The sequence below is a fragment of the Bos javanicus genome, chromosome 10 (assembly GCF_032452875.1).
Source record: "Bos javanicus breed banteng chromosome 10, ARS-OSU_banteng_1.0, whole genome shotgun sequence".
Classification (NCBI taxonomy): Eukaryota; Metazoa; Chordata; class Mammalia; order Artiodactyla; family Bovidae; genus Bos; species Bos javanicus.
This window is the reverse complement of record NC_083877.1, coordinates 44,960,198-44,982,354: the sequence shown is the minus strand read 5'-3', so window position 1 is coordinate 44,982,354 and position 22,157 is coordinate 44,960,198. Positions and strand designations below refer to the sequence as shown.

The following is a 22,157-nucleotide window of genomic DNA, read 5'->3' as shown; positions in this document are numbered from 1 at the left end:
GAAGATTCACTGGACAGGCTTCCACTTTCATTTAATGAAAAGGGTGGAGTTAGGAAAGTACAGGGTGGATGTGTGTAACCACAAACAGATAAGGATAATGTTTTGGCAGCTATTCAGGGACCAGAATTAATCAGAACCAGTGTTCTAGCATTCTGTGGACTCTGATAGTGATACTCTGCAAATATCACTTGATTTTCAAGCCAAGAAGTCAGAGCTACTTATAGAGAATGGATTCAATACCCAGACCTTGGCTTCCAGGGTAGTGTTTGAGGCCAGGAAGATGTTTGTGTGTGCATGTTTGTGTTTAAAATGAGGGAGATGGATTATAGGTAGAGTGGTGGTCATGCAGTAAACTACTTCAGGACCAAAGTCCTGGCGCAGAACTGTGCAGCAGCTTTGATAATGGGCACATGGGCGCCTCACTCTGAACGTGGGCCTGCTGAAGGAGTATAGTCAACCTGGTCTTTCAAAAGGGAAAGAGTGTCCCAATATTTGACTCCTCTTTTTTAGGTCTTCTGATTGGTATCATACATAATCTTTAGAAAGGATCAGTCAGTGTGTACTGAGTGCCTTTGCATGTGCCAGACACCGTTTAGTTAGGATGTGAAAGTGAAAGTGATGTCGCTCAGTCATATCCGACTCTTTGCGATCCCATGGACTGTAGTCTACCAGGCTTCTCTGTCCATGGGATTTTCCAGGCAAGTGTACTGGAGTGGGTTGCCATTTCCTTCTCCAGAGGATCTTCCTGACCCAGGGATCGAACCCAGTCTCCTGCGTTGCAGGCAGACACTTTACCCTCTGAGCCACCAGGGAGACACTGGTGGAGACACCAGGGAATCTGCTAGTTAGGATGTGGGCACTATTAACTCAGAATTGGTACTTTGTCAACCTGATAAATGCTAGTGTTTAAAGAATTAAGGGATTATTGCTCTTTGTTACAACTTTTAACTCTAGATGTGTTAATTTCTTCTTGGAATCTAAGTAAAACTGCATTCTTGTGAGAGGGTCTAGTTTCGGTGGTAGAGATTGCTGGTTCTCCTGAGGTGGGGGCTATGCTGGGTCTCGTTGCCACAGGCAGGCTCTCTCTAGTTGCGGGGAGCAGGGGTTACTCCCTAGTTGTTGTGCATCAACTTCTCGTTGCGGTAGCTTCTCTTGTTGCAAAACATGGGCTCTAGGGTGCCCAAGTTTCAGTAGTTGGGGCACACGGGCTTAGTTGCCCCACAACATGTGTGATTTTCCAGGACCAGGGATCGAACCCATGAAGTCCCAGACTGCTGGTTCTTGTGTTTGACTACTCTTATGTATGTGTGTGTATTCAGCTTCATGTGCAGACTGCTGTGGATTGGCTTCTGGGTAGTAACAGTACCTCCTGTTTCTTCTCTGCTCATCTGATGTCAGATTCACACTCTGAAATGTGAATTGTCATTAACCTGTCATTATCGTTATCATTGTCATTAACCTATCGCTGTTATAATCTCTATGGGTTAGAAACCCCCATCAGCCCTCCTGTAACTTTTAAGTACATTTCCTTCTACCCAAAGATGAACTAAAGCTCCAGTCTTCCTGGAGTGGCATTCCTAGGATCTGGATATTTCTCCATCTCTTTATCCCTGTATGTATTCTTGGACTTTATACCTGGTTAATGTATTATTTGTTGAATGATAGGTTGCAGAGAAGCAGAGTGGCAGTAGTACATGCCTCAGAAGCTGAACCTTTCTTTCTCATCAGTCTGTGTGCTGTCTTCTCTTGCTGTTGAAGTCTGGCCCTGATTCTCTTTCAGCAGATTTTTAAGAGAGACAATTTTTTTAATACACTTTTAGCCAGGCACAGTTTATGAGGAGGGCTGTTAATAAGAAATAAAGCTTCTCCTAGCCCAGGGTGCACTCGGATTTATAGTGGTATCATGAGCTAGAACTTGAAAATAAGGACTAAAGTCTTATACTTAACGCCCTCTGCTTTCTGGCAGGAAAGGATGTAGGACTAGATTAAATGCAGAGAAGCTGTTTCCTGTGAATGCTCTCCTTGCAGCTCATCTGCTGCTCTCTCTCCCCACAGATGGAGTCCCCTGTCTCCACACCGGCAGTGCTGCCACTGCACCTTTTGGTGCCAGTGGTCAGTAACGACATCTCATCCCCCTGTGAGCAGATCATGGTGCGCACCCGATCTGTTGGGGTCAACACATGTGATGTGGCTCTGGCCACAGAGCCTGAGTGCCTGGGCCCCTGCGAACCTGGGACAAGTGTCAACCTCGAGGGCATCGTGTGGCAGGAAACCGAAGACGGTAAGTACTACATGTGGCTTTCCTGTACCTTCTCAACCTGCTTCTGTCATCAAGGACTGATGGTTGTAAATAATACCAAGTATTTATTGGGAGTCTCATATGACCATCGTTTGCTTGGTGATGCCTACCCAGAGGATTATAGCAAACTTCTCTGTAAAATTGCTTAGCTTCTGGAGATTGCCAGTTTTTTTAAATTAATTATCTCCCCTTCATAGCCATTCAACAGTGTTGGCCCTGGTACTTAAGCAGTCGTTTGATAGGTGCTGGCCATATAACTCAAACTGTATCTATACTGTTTCCCTCTCTTATCATTTTATATGGGAGAATTTGAATATACATGAACTTTTGGGTCAGGCTTGAAGAGAAAAAGTAATAAAAGGGCAGCTGTGGGAGTCAAGGAAATGGAAAACAGTCAGTCTTGACTTAGTATTGACTCATTGAATATGCAAGTCTTGCCTTTTTTAACACCTGGAGGCACAGCCAGCTCCTTCCTACTAGTCGCCTCATTGCCCAGCCACCCACACCACTTTATGCATCTGTCACTTAGTACAAATTTTATAGGCCCAGGCAATAGGGAACTGTTTACATGGTCTTGTTTTCAGGCTTTCAGCAAGCAGTTGGCTCACTGTAGGGTGCTGCTGCTTGGATGTTCCGCTTGTCCCTGACAACAGAATCTCTTCTGTTTTGAAAGTTTGTTAACCTGAAAAATTAGGGGTGCAAAGGGACTTAACCAGATATTTTAGATCCCCTTGGTACCATCTATGGCAATTTGATTTCAGTATACATTCTTTTTATAAAGAATCCAAGTCCTTGTCGAAGAATGTGTGGTTAGAGAGGCTGGGCCTCAGAGTCCCATCAGGTCTTTGCATCAGTAACCAGGCTTTCAAAGCATCACCACTCTGAGGAGTTTAGAAGCCCAGAGGAGCACAGCTAATTATCTCTGATTATCATAAGCTATCTTGTCAGTCTGCCCATGGAAATTCAGGCATTTCATTTTAATCATTCCAGTAAAAAAAAAAAAATTCTGTTTCTCTAAATATTTTGTTGTGATTCAGTTTTCCATGCAGTAGGCACTGATGTGATACAGGTTAAAAATTCTGTGTTACTGGCTCTCTTGTTGTTAGCAATATAGTAAAGTTTCAGCTTTCAGAATAACATTGCTGATGAGGTTTTATTGTGTGTCTGAGACCATAATGCAAAAAGAAGAAGAAAATAATCCCATTGTGTTAGAAACTGTGAAGAGAGAGGTTGACCTAGAGGTTGACACTGTAAGTGTGTATACAGTCTACAGTCTGGAAATCACAAGTGGCTATCTCTGATTTTAAAAATGTCGTCTGCCTATGGCCACGTGTCTGAACAGCCAGAGTCTGTTGGAATTACAAACATATCCAGATCACAGCTCTGTGCCACCAAGCAAACTTCAGGGCCTATTACTTCAGTATATTGAAGATAAAAAACATCAATCTCTTGCCAATTTACTGTATTCCACCCATCTTTATAGTAGTGATTTTCTCCAAGGGCAATATACTTTTCCTGTATGTAAACCTGATAAAAGCTGTGAGAACGAAGCTAATAACCTTTTCCCTCTCCTGAGAACAATGGTTACCTTTTTATCTGGGGATTCTTGTTCTCCCTCCCTACTAGGGGGATGTTAGCATAGATTTTTTTTTAATTGTTTGTTATGAAAGACTCTCTGGCTGTCACTGGCAGCCTATTAGCAAGTTCCCCTGTTACACACTTTCAGTGCACCCTGTGTACTTTCACAGCACTTGCCACAATTTGTAATATTGTGTATAATTACATTTTTCTGTTTTTAAAACATATTATTTATTTGGCTGTGCCAGGTCTTGCAGCATGTGGGATCTAGTTACCTGAGCAGGGATCGAACCCAGGTCCCTTGCACTGGCAGCACGGGAGTCTTAGCCACTGGACCGCCAGGGAAATCCCAGCATTTTTCTATTAATGTCTATTTCTTCCAGTGTTCTAAAAGTTCTGTGAGCTCAGGAACTGTTTTTTTCTCACTATTATATCCCCAATACTTAATGCCTGGCACCTGTGCCAGGCTCTCACAAATATTTATTTGAATGAAAGGATGCTTATACCATCTCATTGTCATTTCTGGATCTATGTTAGGATATATGTACTAGATACTTTCCAGAATTCTATACCTTCTCTGAAACTCAGAATAAATATTATTTTCACCAAGTTTAAGATCATTCTAATTTATTTAAACCTGTAAGATGTTAGTTCTCTTACTTTTAATACTGTATTTTTCCCCACTTAACATATTGTGTTTCAGGGCTTATTCTTCTCTTCTTTTTCTTTCATCCCAAGGGAAAGAGAACTGTTCTCGAGTGACACACTGTACTCTGCTTTCTGGCCGTCCCAGAGGGCCTTCACCTGTACTGTTTGTTGACAAAGGTCTGAATTGGGATCAGAGCTGGTTCACATTCCTTTTCATCTTTAGATAACAGAGATTTCCTGCAAGGGTCATTCTTGGCAAATCTAGAAGACCTAGTATACTGAGTTCGTTTCCAGTATATATATATATATAGTAAGAACTATATATATATACTTTAAAAAAAAAAGTCCTGCCGTGTAGGTTTCTTGTCTGCTACCCCAGTTTTTTATACTTTCTGTCTCTTTGCCCAGCAGACTGCTGTCTTCAAACTGAAAAGCCCTTCTGCCTTAGAGAGAAACTATAAATGTTTGGGCTCCGAGGGGAATGGAGGGTCCTGCGCTCCCTGTAGAACTGAGCCCCCTTGCAGAGAACAGGTGTAGGGGTCATGGCCTGAGTTCTTCCTGATTTCTTTGCTTACCTGTTCTGCATTGTTGCTTCTTTCTTTCCTATTTCTCACTATAAACCTTACCTTGGAGGCATTTTGAAATTCCTGCAGATCTCATCTCTTTTTAGGTTGTTCGTAATTCAGTCAGCATCTACAAAGATCCTCCTTAACTAGGCTCAACTTTAGGACTATTAAGAAGACCCAGGTATAACCTGGACTGTGTTGTCTTCCTTTGGTTTTTTGAGATGTATTCTTAGCATTTATGCAGAGGTCTGCTTCTCCCTGATTTCACCTTGTCCTACCTTACTTCAAATCAAAATAACAGGTCCCAAGTCTATTTCTGGTTCACAAATGTTACCTTAATCCACGGTCCTGGAAACAATGTATAAGAAACCTCAGTGTATAAGACCATATACTTCTGTTGAGGCAAAATTGCTTACTGGCTTCTATGGTATTTTAAAGAAAGGCAGAGCTGACTTATTAGATAAGAATTCCAGAAAGTGCTACAGATTCTCCTTTCTAAACTGCAGCACTAGGTCGAAGGCCATCACTAGTGATATATTTTACTTTGGCAAATGTGCTTTCTAGACAAATTTGTGATATACTGGAAAGAGCCCTGGAGTGAAAATCAGGAGACCTCTATGTTTCTGCCACTGTTGTTGTGACCTTGGACAAGTTTCTTAACTTCTTTGGACCTTAGTTACCTCATATCTTAAGTATAGTGGAATTGGATGACCAATAAGGACATATCCAAGCTTGTTACTATAATTTATGGCTTTAAACCTTGAAATCAGCATGGATTCAATACTAGTTGACTATGGCATCTTGAAAATGAATGGTTTCATATGTCAATCATGAGAGTGAAGACTGAAAAATATTAATACCATTGATGAAATTTTATTATACACTTGTTTATATAGAACAGAAAATTAATCTGCTTATCTTGCCAGTCTCAAATTCAGGAAATCTCCACCTCCCATTTTTCAGCCCCAATCCTAGACTGACAATGAAAGAATTCACAAAACTGAGCTGTTTTTGATGCAAGTTTATGCTGGCTGACATAAAATGAGCTTGCAGTGCTGCTTGGCAATCCCTTCATCTCTCTATTACATTTGCATTCCACAGGACTTACTTCATTCTCAAGATTTCATCAGTCCAATTCATTCTCTCCTTGTGCTCTTAAATAACTAAGATCAAAGCCACCCACCTAAGTTCTCTAGCTTCCCTCCTCTTTATTAAAGTGTATTTTTCTTATGCTGTTACTTCCTTTATCTCTTATTCCAAAGATTCTTTGACTTGACACCTTGAATTTTATCTACTTTTTTCTTCATCTTCATGCTTTCCACTTCTGTTTAAGCTCTTTTCCTCTTCAATACTTCCTTATAGTGAAAATATTTTCCTCATCATTGCTACCCCTTTGAACTACTGACCTCTCCCCTTTTCTTCACTTCTTGCTATTGCTGTTTTCAGTCTCTTTTTACCTGCCCTTTATCATGTATCTTGCCGTCAGATTTCTTCTGCTACCGTTTGTCTGAAACATTTCTCATACCAGTGATCATCTGCTTTCCAAAGGTCGTCTCTTCCTAGGTCTTTCTCTCTGCTCTTCCTAGGCTTTTAGAAGCTCTGCTATTTATTCATTCTCTGAACTCACCTCTCTTCCTTTTGTAATATGGAACTTCCCCAGATTCCCATGTTTCTTTCTAAATTGGTCATTCTGCTTCTCTTGTGTCAGTCCCTCTTCCTCCTTTTACTCATTAGGTGGAAACTCCTGATGGGTTTTAGGATGCTGACGTATTGGCCATTTCTGTTTCAGTGTGCTCTAGGGTGGGACCTGTGGCAGCTGGTGCCCGCCACGTCCCTTTTCCTCCAGACAAGCAGCTTTATCCAGAGTGTGTTTTTTCATTTACTGTGTGTGCCACAGTGGGGAAAGTTGAAACATTGAGTTAAGAATGAAGTTTGGCTGCTAGAAACAGAAAATGGTGTAAATGTATGAAAATTCTAAAGGTAGGCAATCTAAGGCTGGTATGATGGCTTCAGTGTAATCAGTGTTCCAGGCTCCTTCAAGTTACTTACTTATTGTGAAATTGCTAATGTAGCTCTAGCTATCACATATACTCTTCAGGCTTGGAAACAAAGGAGAAACGTAAAACAGCATCTGCCTCCCACCTAATCCATTTCCTTTTGTCAAGCTTTTGAAAAAGTTTACAAACCCCTGGTTTTATGTATTACATCTAATACACTGAAAACCCCATCAGACCACTTAAATTTTTTTCCCTTTCAGTCATCCTTTATACTTTAAAGAATTCAAGAAACTAGTTTATTATGTTTACCCAGACACTTCACATTTCTGTTGTTCTTCCTCCATTGCTAATGTTCTGAGTCCCCTCTGTTGTTTGCATTCTGTCTGAAGATTCTCCTTTATTAATTCTTTTAGAGTAGGTTCACTGCCTATTAATTCTCAGAGAATGCCTTTATTTCACTTTTATTCCTAAAAAATTTTTTTCTTATATAGAAATCTAGGTTTACATTTCTTTTAGCACTTTAAAAGTGTTTTACTTCCTTTTGGCTATCATGGTTTCTGAGAAATACACTTTTAAATGTATTTAAGTTGTTCCCCTGTAAGTAATATGTTATTTTCCCCTGGTTGCTTTCAAAGCTTTTCTGTCATTTTCAGCATTTTGATCATGACGTGTGATGTGTCTAACATGGACTTCTTTGGGCTTATCCTGTTTCGGAGTTCACTTAAGTCTGTGAATTTCTTTTTCCAAATTTTGGGGGTCTGACCTTTACTTCTTCATACATTTATTCTGCACCATCCTCTTTCTCTTCTAGGACTACAGTGACATGAATATATGCCACCCACAATTCCTTTGTATCTTTTCTCCTTTATTAAATTATAAGATGGTTGAAACCAGAAACCACATTTTATGTATCATTTTATTTCTCCCAAGAACTAATTCAGTCTTTACACAAAAAGTAAAATAATCAGTAAATATTTGATTAATAAAATTGTGCTTGTACCCATATGTTCTAGGCATGTAGGTAAAAATGGTAATTTTTTATTAGCCTCTCTCGGGCTCATTTGCTATGTATTGATCAAAAATAATGAGGGATTTTGTAAGGTATTGAATACTTTCTTTAAAAAAAAAAAAAACAGTGACTTCCACCTTCAGTCTTTTGAGATTATAAAAGTCAGAGATAGAACCTTCAGACATTTTCAGAGGAAATGGTTTGAAGTTATTCTCTGAGCAACATGAGCATGGAGGAACCTCAGAAGCAGTCATAAGGGGTGAGAGGTGTTGAGTGGGCAGGCTCCAGCTCCACCTCTGCTACCCAACCAGATGCAACCCAGAGCCATTCTACTTTTGGATGATTTATGTGTTAAACTCCTTTGAAAAACTATATTTGAAGAGGATTCTGCTGGTAAAAAAAAAAAGTTTTGATAATCTATCTAGGTTCATCCTCCCATTCCATGTAGAAAACCTGCTTAAAACATCTCTGAAATTGGAAAGACAGAAGTTGTAATGCTGTAAGACCAATTTTTTTTAATGGGGTATACTTTTCTAAGATTGACTTAAAAGCAACTGCAGCATGGCGGGGGGCGGGGGGGGGGTTGTTGCTCTTTGTTGCAGTGTGCAGGCTTCTCGCTGTGGTGCCTTCTCTTACTGTCAAGCACAGGCTCTAAGCCTGTGGGCTCAGTAGTTGGAGTATGAGGGCTCAGTTGCTCCAAGGCATGTTGGGTCTTCCTGGACCAGGGATTGAACCCATGTCCCCTGCGTTGCAAGGTGGATTTTAACCACTGGACCACCAGGGAAGCCCTAAGACCACAGTTTTGAAGTAGGAAGGAATACAAATCCATGGTATGTCAGAGGGTATGAAAAGGTCTATGATAAGCTTGGCCTGTCTTCCAAAGCTGAATTCTAGCTTAATGATTTGGTGGGTAGGAGAAAGTTCTCGATTTTTGTGATTGGAAAAGGTTTTGTCATCCATGCGCACAAATATGAAAAGGCTGCGCATCCCCAGCTCCACATCAGGGTATATATTTTTAGTCCAGCAGCTAAGAGTGTCTGCAGCTGTTTAAGGTGAGTTGTTCCAAGGAATAATAGTGCTCTAAAGGCATAGTAGTACAGAACAAATACCTCTGAACTAGAGTCTGGAGAGTTGGATTCCAGAACAGATTATACAGTTAGCAAGCAGTGTGATCGTGGATAAGTCTCTGAACTTCTCCTGGCATGAGATTTCTAATTTATGGGACCTTGGGCTAGATCTGTCCTGTCCAGTAGAACTTTTTGTGGAGGAAAGAGACTCTCCAAAATGATAGTCTAGTGACACATGATATTTGAGCACCTGAAATGTGGCTCACTGAACTGAGGAACTGAATTTTAATTTTTATTAAATTTAAATATTCTTTATAGCTAGTGGTTTACCATATTGAACATCATGGGGGCTAGGTGGTCTTTAAATTACAAATATTCTGAAAGTGTATATGTGCTCTGAGATGGAAAGAAAGGTTATCTATGGAGGAGGATGAGGGCAGGTAAATAGGTGACATCTCCAAGACCCCGGGTGATTTCTGTGTACTGTGGCCCCTGTTACCTAGCAGAACAATTGGCCCTGCTTCAGACTCTGTGGTTGAGCCCTGTACTTCGGTCTGTGGGCCGAAGTTTTCTCATTATCAGAGTAGTAGGCAGTGGTTTTGCTTAGCAGGAAGTTAGTTTGCCTGTGGTAGCTCCGCTGAGAACCTGCTTCAGCGCTTCTTTATCCTCATCTGCTTACATATCCCAGCTGTGGGTCTTTGTTGTTCTCACTAAAACGAAGAGGCTGTCCATTAATCTTGCATGAAGATGATAACCTTGATAGTTACCCTTGGTTACTCTGTGATTCTGATATAAGAAAGTATGTATGTGAACTGTGAAATAATCTAATTTTAGATATTTGTACTGAAAAGTTGGGGCTTCCCTGATAGCTCAGCTGATAAAGAATCTGCCTGCAATGCAGGAGACGCTGGTTCGATTCTTGGGTCAGAAAGATGCCCTGTGGGGACGGCTACCCACTCCAGCATTCTTGGGCTTCTCTGGTAGTCCAGATGATAAAGAATTCGCCTGCAATGAAGGAGACCTGGGTTCGATCCCTGGGTTAGGAAGATCCCCTGGAGGAGGGCATGGCAATCCACTCCAGTATTCTTACCCGGAGAATCCCCATGGAAAGAGGAGCCTGGTGGCTACAGTCCATGGGGTCACAGAGAGTTGGACACGACTGAGAGACTAAGCACAAGCACGCTGAAAAGTTAAGATGGGTCTCAAAATCGCCTCTGATTGTTCTTTTTCCTTAGCTTGATTAATACTCTTTCACCTTCAGCCTCGCCTCAGGCAGCACTTACCTAGAGAGAGATGGTTCACAGTGACTGGGGTTTCTCCACTGCTTAGCCAGTTGCTTACCAGCCTGACTCCTGCAGAATCAGCTGTACCCATAGCACAGTCATAAAGAGTCTAGCAGCCATTGTCTGGCACCACAGATCTTCATAGCAACAGACCACCACATGGCAACAGCAGACACACAAAGGAAACATTAGGGAAATCAATACTTAACTTTCTCCCAGCGCCTCCTATACAGCAAAGCAACAGCCAGCACATTCTTCCCACCTAGCAGTTTACTCCTAGGGGATGCTTTAGGGCAATTACATGTTTGTACACCCTGATGGATCATGTTATCTGTCCACTGTCATGTATTTGAATCCCAAAGCCCTAAGGAAAAATTTCAGTTACAGACTATTTTTTGAGTTGCATTTTGCAAATTGCAAAATAAACTTATCTCCAAACAGAGAGATTCTTTTGTGCACTCTTACCTACCTCCTCCCTGCCCGCCAGCAAAGGACAATCAGGCAACAAGGTGGCCAGGATTTGGGCTTGCCAGATAGGTAAGAGTTATTTCAAATGAGATTCTTTTGATATTTCAGTAACAAAAGCTTCTCAGATGGGCTGAAAAAAAGACCCATGTTGTTACTAATGCTATCCTTTAACAGTTTAGTTCCTGATACTTCTGTGTAAACCTTGGTAAGTGATACCTAGGCAGTAAATACAGTTCTGGTCTAAAGTGGGGGGCTGATCACTGTCCCCAGCTAATTCAGCTTTGACGTATGATTCCAAGGGAGAAGGACCCTGTTAGAGACCTTCACATTTTCTTGTCCTGTTGATGAGGTTATTTAACTGGTCTGGGATTTAGTTTGCTCATTTGTAAAATGAAGAGGGTGGACTGCATAGCTCTGTGGTCCTTTCTGTTCTGATATTTATGATTCTCTGATCATTTGTGTGGAACAGAAGAGGGATTGTCTTTGTTCATCATTGGTTGTGGCGAGATCTGCTGAAGATGTCGTTGTACCCTCCTGTTTCAGTGCTAACAGTGCTGCTCAAAACAGGTCCTGGCCCTGCCCTGATTGTTAAAGCCGCTGTAACTATGATGGGCAGAAGCTGTTAACAAACTTGGCAACTAGCCTTTTTCTCCCACAGCAGTAGTTTCAGACCAGTTTAGACAGAGCTTTGCTTGCAGGTCGCTGCTGCTGCCTCTTAATGACACCAGTGAGATTCTCATATTCTTTCTCTCTCTCGCCTCGCACCCCCTCTCTGTCTCTTGACTACTCTGTGAAACGAGAGGCTGTTCTCTACCTCTTCTGCTACTTCATTATCCCATCTCCCTTAGGCTTTTCAGAACAAAGAAATCATAGGGCATCAACTTTGTAATTTAGGCAGCTGGAGATAATTTCCCCAGGATAGGGTAGGTAGGTAGATGCTTCCCCCTGGCATGAGGCAGCCCTGCTAAATGGCCATGTGTTTTGTCTGCCAGGCTTGGGCTTTGTTAGGCCCATTTAGGCTCCTCTGAAATTATAGTGGCAAGCCAGGCCCATGTACTTTTAGAGGGTTAGGGGTTAAGAAAAAATGGAAAGTGTGTCATTTATAGGCACTGCTACTTGCTAATTACATAAGGAATTTCTGTTTAAACCACTGTCCCTGTGCTTACTGCTGCCAGATCCTTTATTTCCCTCAGTTGCTGCCTTCATGGCCTTCTCCATAGCAACAAGATCTATGACAAAAAGGCTATGGTGAGAAATTGAGCAGTTCCCCTCCCACAAGTTGTACTCTATTTTCTCTTAAGGATGTCTCGAAAAAGCCTGAAAGACTGCTATCAAATAATTTTCTACCCCCATTGAGTTCATAATCAAATGAAAGTTTTAACCCTGAACTAATTCAGTGAACAACCTGCTTTCTCCTTATTTGACTCTGATTATTCCCATCTTTTGAAATTTTTCCTATTTCATTCAGTACACTTGGAACACAGTGCATCTTCCCATTTAGCAAACTCGCCTCTGCTTTTTAGCTTTTACTGTGTTCCTTTGAATTGTTGTATTTTTTAAATCTACCAAAATCAAGTATCAATATGGAGAAAGAAAGTGGGAACCCCACCCCCACCCTCACATGCTGCTGCTTTAGATTCCAGACTGGTCTGCCACACTGGAGGCTGGACAGACTGCCTAAAGGGTAAAATTAGTCTGCATTCCAGCTGATCCTGGCACTGACCTACAGGAGTCACAAACCCCAAGTCTTTGTTTTTATGTTAATAGATCTTATTCAACAATAATATAAATAAAAGTATTATACAGGTCCTTGAGTTTTCAAGATAGTGTTACCCATTTTGAACCTAAATAGAATATGTACTTACTTGTGTGTTTGTATATCCTTGTAGCTGTTCAGCATTATGCCAGTGAAATTCATCATGTTGTTGCATGTAGTTGTACTTTGTTTATTCTCTCTCTCTCTCTTTTTTTTAACAGTATTTCGTGAATATAGTGTGAATATAACACTACTTATTTACTCAGTTGTTGACGGACATTGGGTTGTTTTCAGTTTGGAGCTATTATGAAAAGTGTTGCTGTGAAAATTTTTGTACATGTCTTTTGGGGGAATATATGTACACATTTCTATTCTGTATATATTTAGGAATGAAATTCCTAGGTCATAAGGTAAACATATGATCAGTTTTAATAGATGTTGCCAATTTCCCAAAGTGTCTGAACCAATTTATAACTCCTACTTCCAATTAGAATCCTGGTTGCTCTGTATCCTTGTCAACACTTGACATTATGTCTTCTTCATTTTAGCCATTCTGGTTGATGGGTAATGGTATCTCACTATAGTATTAATTTGCATCTCCATGATAAGTCATGAAATTAAGCATATACTTATTGGACATTTGGAAATCCCATTTTGTGAAGTACATGTTCAAATCTTTTACCTATTTTTGAATTGGGCTGTATGTTTTCTTCTTACTGATTTGTTAGGAGTTCTCTTTATAGTATGGTTTGGAGTCCTTTGTTCGATGTACATATCATAAATATCTTCTCCTGTTTCCTGTATTTTCTCTTAATGGTACCTTTTCATGAATGGAAGTTCTCTGTATAAAGGCTAGTTTTTTTGGTTTCTTTTTTTTTTTTTTTTTTTAGTTAATGCTTTTTATGTCCTGTTTAAGAAAACTTTGCCTTTCCCAAAATAATGAAGATATTCTCCTTTTTTTTCCTGAAATTTTATTGTTTTTCTTTTCACCTTTAGATCTGTAATGTATCTGAATTTGATTTTTGTTTAGGGTGTGAATAAGGAGCCAAGATTCTGTTTTTTTCATATGGATACCTAACTGACCTAGCACCTTACTGAAAAGACCATCCTTTCCCCCACTGAACTTCAGTGTCACATAAGTCATAAATCAACTGATATATAAGTGGATTTATTTCTAGGCTCTCTCTTCTGTTCTGGTCATCCATTTGTCTAGTCTGTGTCAGTGCTACCTTGTCTAAATGACTATAACTTCATACGTCTTGCTATCTAGTAGTGTAAATCCTCCAACTTAATGGTACTTCAGGATTGCCTTGGCTGTCCTTGGCCTTTGGTATTTCCATATAAATTTTAGGATCAGCTTGTGAACTTTTACTTGGGTCAGGGGGGAACCTGTTGAGAATTTTGATTGGAATTACATTGAATCTACAGATCAATTTAGGGGAAGACCTAAAGTTTTATCCTTTTATTTAAGCTTAGTATTACTCAGTTGGCAGGTGGTGCAAAATCAGAGAAAGTCAGTGATATCACTTGAGGAGATTGTTTAAAATACATGTTAGCTACCCTCCCCACCCCTCCCCCATGCTCATATTCTGAATCATCAGGTTCAGGATGGAGCTTGGGCATGTTTATTGTGAAACAGTTCCCAAGATTTATGATTTGCTGCCATCACCACTGTTCTCCACCTACCTTGTTGGTGAACTGCTGACCTGGACTATAATCTCCTTGGCTAGTGGCAGTAATTCACTGAAGCTAGTTAAAGTAAAATCTGACCTGTTTAATCAATACCACTCTGCTGTTGGTGGGCTGCCATAACAACGTGCCAAAAGTTGGGTGACTTAAAATGACAGATTTATCGTCTCATGGTTCTGGAGGCTAGAAGTCAGAAATTCAGGTGTTGGCAGAGCTCTGCTCTCTCTGACAGTTCAAGGGGAGAGTCTTGCCTTGCTTCTTCTGGCATCTGGTGTTTGCCAGCAATCCTTGGTGTCCCTTGGCTTGTAGGTGCCATCACTCCAGTTACATGGCTTTCTTTTCTTTTCTTTGTTTTTTTGCCACACCATGGCATGTGGGATCTTAGTTCCCAGACCAGGGATTGAACTCGCACCCCCTGCAGTGGAAGCACTGGAAGTGTGGAGTCTTAACCACTGGCCCACCAGGAAGTCCCTCACATGGCTTTCTTTTCCCTGTGTGCCTTCACATTTTCTTCTTTCTGAGTGCATCTGTCACTATGTCCAAATTTATCCTTTTTATTAGGACACCAGTCATACTGGATTAGAGCCCATTTAAATAACCTCATTGAAATTTGATTATCTCTGTAAGGACCCTGTTTCAAAATAAGGTCACAGTCTGAAGTACTGGGAGTTCAGACTTCAGTAGTCAACCTTTTTTGGGGCTGATGGGGACACAATTCAGCCCATAACAGAGGCCATCGAAAATTTCAGAATAATTTTTGTCACAAGTTAGAGAAAGGAAGGAAATCTAGAACTGCACATACTAATGAGAGGCATTGCTTCCCAAGCCAGTCTGGGCAGAAGAGCATCCACCCCATGATCCCAGCTGTTCCTCTGCTACATTACTTTCCCCTCCTCCCCTCCTTGGCTCTGAGAGCCACAATGTGGTTCAGTTCTGCTCTGTTAACAAACCGTGAAAATGCCAAGTGGAGATTACCAGCAAGACAAAGAAGCTTCAGCAGCTACTTACCTCTCTCAACCTCTAGCTGAAGAGGGCTGAAAGGAAAAGTACCTCTTGTAGGCTATCCCCTAGCTATGTTCTTATCTTGATTCTTCCTACAAGGTCTTAAAAGCAGTAAAACTGTGGCCAAGTGTGATTCCATCTCAACCCCAGGCAAGTATTTCCTCAAAACTGTCCCACTGAGATGATACCTTCCTTCTTAGACCCAGAGGTTTTCAGATAAAGACTTCAGATGGACAACTAAAGGCGTGATGGTCTCTCTGAGCCACCTCTCACTATGGGTATACAGTGTGGTTGCCTTACCAAGACGAAAGGGAGGGTGTGAGATTTAAGGGTGTGGTGAAGCAGCCTCTGTTACACTTACACAGTTTCCATGGTGTGGGAACTTGTAGGTGGGAGGAGGAACTGTTAGATCTTTAGCTTTCCTCCTCAACCTCTTGGTCCCCATGGTCTGGGGGTGGAGTGGATTACACTGGGTGGATGTTCCACTTTGGCCTTACACCTCTAACGTATACTTGAATATAGTTTTCCTGCTTAGAGTTTTAGCATCAGATCTACCTAACCTACTACCCTAATTGGTACTTGCCTGATAATGGTTTCAGCTGGTCTCTATTATTTTACTTGAATTTCTGTGGAGAGAAAACACCATAGTCAAAAAAAAAAAGAAAACACCATAGTCATGTGAAAAGGGTTCCCGGCTGATGGGTATTACCTTTGTACTTTGTTTGGCTCATTCTGCCCCAGAGGATCCCAGAAATAAGGGTTTAGGATATTTGTTTTCTGTCATGCCTAGAACACCTTTGCTGCCCATTAGAATGTGGGGGCAGGGACTTAAAAAGCCCTGATGCTGAGGTCTCACCGAGTTAAATGAAATCAGAATGACTGTAGGTGGGAGCCAGGTGTCAATATTTTTTTAAAGATCTCCAGGTACATCCAATGTGCAGCAAGCTGGGAACCACCGCTCCATAGGTTTCAAACACTTCTGCAGAAGACTTTATCCCAAATTGCTTTATTGGATAACTTAACAGATTTCTACTTAGAATGTTAGTAAAGGGCTCCTGGAAAGTGTAGATTCTCTTTGAAAGTATTCAGATGTTCTCTTTAAAGGAATAATAACCACATTTCTGCCTTTGGGTTTCTGGTTTTAAAAGATCCATACGTGATTTGATCCTTCCCTACAGTCAAATCTATGACTTGAAGATGAATTCCTAGGATAAGTGAGATAAAAACCTGGAAATGTTGCTGTTAAGCTGATTTTAAGTTCTGCCTGCATGAGGCTTGATAAGACATAGAATTTATAGATAGCAAAACATTCTTTCTAATAATTTTCACTGCAGTAGACAGATTTGGGACTAGAGTTTTCCTTGAAATATGACACTCTTTACCAAAGTTCCTGATGTTACTACATAGCAAACCCATAAAAAAGTGGTTTTCAGATAATAACCAACTTACAGGGAAAAAAATCTTAGTTGGTAGATGAAACACAGATGGTCCTAATTTTCCCTGGCCTTTTCAGAATTTCTGAATGCTGCTCACTCTTGTGAATTTCTGATTATATTCACCCTTTCTCTGCATCTGTGATTTGAACTTTTGTCATGGAAGAAACAGTCCTCATAAATTTGCATAATCTCTTATCACTTGGCAAGATTAAATATTATTCATTAATGTACCAGAGATAAGCTATGGGAAGTGAGCGATTCCTCCATTCCCCTAGTTGAGGCTTCCATGGAGGTAGTAGTACCCACAGTTTCAAACCAGCCTTCCTCACCAGCATCCCCTTGTAACTCCCTGCTAGCCACTTTCCTGTACTACACTGCTGCTGGCCAACTGCAGGTGTGCTTACAGGCTTCCAGAAGCTGTGACTTACTGACTTTCTTATGATCTCTTTCTCTTATCTGTGTCACTAGAGACGACTAGAAGACCTGAAACTAGTGTTGACTGGAAGCTGAGATTTGCCACAGATGCATTTCCCTCCTAACATTAGTAGACAAACATGTCTGTCTTTCCCCTTTAGAAAGAACTTGGACTACACAGAACCCATTAGTAGGCTCTTGATTATTTAGTGGTGGCTATATATACTGATTGTTTACCATTGGCCCAGATAAGAGGCTTGGGAAGGGTAAGGAGGACTTTACCAGGAATGCAAAGAGCACAGCTGAAAAGCATACTCAGCTTCTATAGGACAGGACTAAGTGAAGTGAAGTGAAAGTTGCTCAGTCGTGTCTCTTTGCGACCCCATGAACTATGCAGTCCATGGAATTCTCCAGGCCAGAATACTGGAGTGGGTAGCCTTTCCCTTCTCCAGCGGATCTTCCCGACCCAGGGATCAAACCAGGGGTCTCCTGCATTTCAGGTGGATTCTGTACCAACTGAGCTATCAGGGAAGCCCAGATAGGACTAAATTGAACAACAATTTGGCACCAATGTAAAAAATGTCAGCGACAACCATTAGTGTTTATTATTAACCATTCCCATTAGGTTTAGCTCTTTTTCTAAGGTGACAAGCTTTTTAAAGAAGAGACTAACAAAGAAACAGGTTTGTTTTGTTTTAAATAACAGGACTAGTGTTCACACACCCAGGAGTAAATCTTTTTACCAGAGCTTCTCTTGAGATGTGAGTCTTGGGGATCAATTGTAAATTGCATAAAATGTATAAAATCATTTGATACCAAAGGGCTGTTGCCAAATGCTTACTAGTTTTTAAGTCCGAAGTGGACACTGAACAAAGGTCTGACATGCCATCTGTAGTTGGTGAGACAAATTGACAAGCCCTTGATCCAGTCTAATCTTTTTTTTTTTTTACAAGAAGTAATTCTTATGGTGATTTTCACAATATTCCCCCAAACATTTTAATGTTGTTCTGAACTGTTTTCATTTATTGAGGTATAGTTGATTCATGAAGTAGAGAGGCGTTTATACGCACCTTTGGACCAAGAGCTCCTCTACCAGGTCATGTTCTAGGAAAAGGAGGGATCTGGATCCTTAAAACAGTCTTTGTTTTAAGCTGTGTTATGCTGTGCTTTGTATTCAGAATGAGAGAAAGTAAACTATACTTCCTCCTACATTTTCTACCCCACTATTAGCAACTACTTTTTCCCCCTGATGTTTTTTAAAATTGCATTTTTAAAAATGATTTAAAAAGTGATGCTTTGATCCTTGGATATGACACCAAAAGCATAGGGCAAAAAAAGAAAAAATAGATAAATTGAATTTCATGAAATTAAAACATTTTGCTCATCAAAAGACACTATCAAGATAATGAAAAAAGACAACTCACAAAATGGGAAAAATATTTGCAAATAATATACCTGATAATTAATATCCAGAGTATATAAAAACTCCTGCATCTCAACAATAGCAACAACCAAAAGAACGGAACAACCAAATTCAGAGTAAAAGGACTTCCCTGGCGGTCCAGTGATTAAGACTGTGCTCCCATTGCAGGGGTCATGGTTTCAATCCCTGGTCAGGGAAGATCCTACGTGCTGCATGGGGTGGCCAAAAAGCAAGAAAAGCAACAATCAAAACTGAGCAAAGGACTTGAATAGATGTTTTGCCACCTGACCAATAAGCACTTGAAAAGATGCTCAGCATAATTAATAAGAGAAACACAAATCAAAGCCACAGTGATATACCACTTCATACCCCACTAGAAGGACTGTACTTTTAAAATGAAAATACGTGTTGGAGAGGGTGTGGGGAAGTTGGGACCTTCGTGGACCGCGGGTGAGAACATACAGTGTTGCAGCCTTTGTGGAAAACAGTTTGGTGGGCCCTCAAAAAGGTAAACATAGAATTAACAAGTGATCTAGGAATTCTGTTCTTAGGTAGGTATGCACCCAAAAGAATTGAAAACAGATATTTAAACAAAACTTGTACACAGGAATATTCATAGCAGCATTATTCACAATAGCCAAAAGATGAAAACAATCCAGTGTCCATCAGCAGATGAATATATAAACAAAATGTGGTATATACTTACAGTGGAATAGCAATAGAAAGGAATGAAATTATGATACATGTTACAATGTGTGTAAGCCTTGAAGATATTTTGCCAAGTGAAATAAGCCAGACAGAAAAAAGTAAATGTATTATTTCACTTAGATGAGGTATCTAGAATAGGCAAATTTGTAGAAACCAAAAGGAGAGAATAGAGTTACTAGGAAGTAGGGGGCAGAGGGAATACAAGTTACAGCGTTTCTGTTTCAGTTGATGAAAAAGTTTTGAAAATAATAGTGATGATGGTTCCTCTCACAAAGTAACAGCTTTTTATTGTTGGCAATTTGGGAATCAAAGAAAAAGGAGAAATCCTAAATTGCAAAGAAGAAAGTCATAAATCATCCAGAGATAAAGCCACTATTATAATTATGTTATGTTATTCGTATACTTCTTTTAACAAATTGGTGCCCATCTCTCTATATTTGTAGTCTTTTTGTTTATAGAGGAAAATACCATGAGCATTTTCCTGTAACATTAAATGGTCTGCTATAACATTTTAAATAGCTACACATTATTCCATGTTAAGGATGTATCATGATTGATTTAGGTAAGTTGTTGTTCATTTGTTGTTCAGTTGCTAAGACATGTCCAACTTTTTGTGACCCCCATGGATTGCAGCACGCCAGGCTTCCACATCCTTCACTGTCTCCCCAAATTTGCTCAAACTCATGTCCATTGAGTCACTGATGCCATCCAACCATCTCATCCTCTGTCTTCCTCTTCTCCTCTTGCCCTCAATCTTTCCCAGTATCAGGGTCTTTTCTAAGGAGTCTGCTCTTGTGGCCAGACTATTGGAGCTTCAGCTTTAGCATCAGTCCTTCCAGTGAGTATTCGGGGTTGATTTCCTTTAGGATAGACTGGTTTGATCTTCTTGAAGTCCAAGAGATTCTCGTGAGTCTTCTCCAGCACCACAGTTCAAAAGCATCAATTCTTTGGGGCTCAGCCTTCTTTATGGTCCAACTCTCACATCCATACATGACTACTGGAAAAAACCATAGCTTTGACTATATGGACCTTTGTCAGCAAAGAGTTGTCTCTGCTTTTTAAAATGCTGTCTAGGTTTGTCATAGCTTTACTTCCAGGGAGCAAGCATCTTTTAATTTCATGGCTGCAGTCACCATCTGCAGTGATTTTGGAGCCCAAGAAAATAAAATCTGTCACTGTTTCCACTTTTTCCCCATCTGTTTGCCATGAAGTGATGGGACCAGATGCCATGATCTTCTTTGAATGTTGAGTTTTAAGCCAGTTTTTAAGCCAGCTCTCCTTTTTCACTTTCATCAAGAGGCCCTTTAGTTCCTCTTCACTTTCTGCCATTAGAGTGGTATCATCTGCATATTCTCTTGTTGTTCATATTTCTCCTAGCAGTCTTGATTCCAGCTTGTGATTCATCCAGCCTAGCATTTCGCATGGTGTACTCTGCATGTAAGTTAAATAAACAGGGTGACAGTATACAGCCATAACGTATTCCTTTCCCAATTTTGAACCAGTCCGTTGTTCCATGTCTGGTTCTGTTTGCTTCTTGACCTACATACAGGTCTCTCAGGAGACAGCTAAGGTGGTCTGGTATTCCCATCTCTTTAAGAATTTTCCACAGTTTGTTGTGATCCACATAGTCAAAGGCTTTAGTGTAGTCAATGAAGCAGAAGTAGATTTTTTAATTCCCTTGCTTTTTCTGTAATCCAGCGGATGTTCACAGTTGGATCAAACCCATGTCTCCTGTGGCTCTTGCATTGGCAGACGGGTTCCTTACCACTAGCACTACCTGGGAAGCCCAAGACATGAGAATTTGCAGCTCTTTAAGAACTGAGCTTCATTTCTCGTGTCATCAATAAAATACTCGTAGACAAAGGGAACACAGTTTCCTTTGCAAAGGGTCCCTTTGCATGGCCCTCCCTATGCAAAGGTTTTGAATCCACAGATTCAACCGAGCATGAAACAAAAATCTTCAGAAAAAAAAAAAATTCTGAAAAGCAAAACTTGAATTTGCCACTCACTGGGAACTGCTAGCATTTTATTTACAACTGTTTACATTGCTTTTACATTGTATTAAGTATTATAAGTACTCTAGTGATGATTTAATATATATGAAAGGATGTACATTGGTTATATGCAAATATTGTGCTATTTTATATTAGGGACTTGAGTATTCTCAGATTTTAGTACTGGGCAAGGGGTAGGAGGTATTCTAGAACCAATCCCCTGCAGATACTGAGGGATGACTGTATGTGTTTCATGATAACCTTGCAGCTTGGGACTTTTGAGTTTCTATCTCCTGTTCTTTTTTCTATTTCTATCCTCTTGGTGCCTTTTGCTTACTTTGACATTTTCTTTTTGCTTCTTGCCTCTTCTGCTCCATATATTTTTCTCTTTGCCACCAATATGCAGTTTTTATTGCTGCTTCTATTTATTTTCTGGTAGAGAGAGGTCAAACATAAAATCAATGAGCTGCTTCTCAGCCAAAAATAAACCTGTAAGTGTTGATGTCTTTCACTCCAGTCCACAATTTTATTCTCAAGTACAGTACATGGACTATTTAGTGTCTTACACCTGGAAATGTGAGCTACTGAGAACCAAAAAAGTATATCCTCATCTTGCGAGACAGCATAGTTAAAAATACAGGCTCTAGTTTAGAGCCAGACTGATTTGGACTCAGATCCTGGCTTTGCATCTTGTTTAGCTATGTTACATTGGAACAAATTGCTCTAAGCTTCCATTTCTTCATCTGTACAATGGGAATGATAATATTTTGGGGGTTGTTGAGAGGATTAAATATAAGATAATACATGGAAGGCTCTTAAA

At 40.4% G+C, this 22,157-nt stretch overlaps 1 protein-coding gene across 4 annotated transcripts in view; it reads left to right on the top strand.

The window, feature by feature from the left end:
• The window catches only part of ZNF609 (zinc finger protein 609), a 209,677-nt gene that overhangs the window by 143,811 nt on the left and 43,709 nt on the right, over positions 1-22,157 (top strand). For all 4 annotated transcript variants that reach the window (XM_061430995.1, XM_061430994.1, XM_061430993.1 and 1 more), the window contains one exon: positions 2,056-2,281. In XM_061430995.1, coding sequence (XP_061286979.1) covers positions 2,056-2,281 — 226 coding nt within the window. The remainder of the gene's footprint in view (positions 1-2,055; positions 2,282-22,157) is intronic.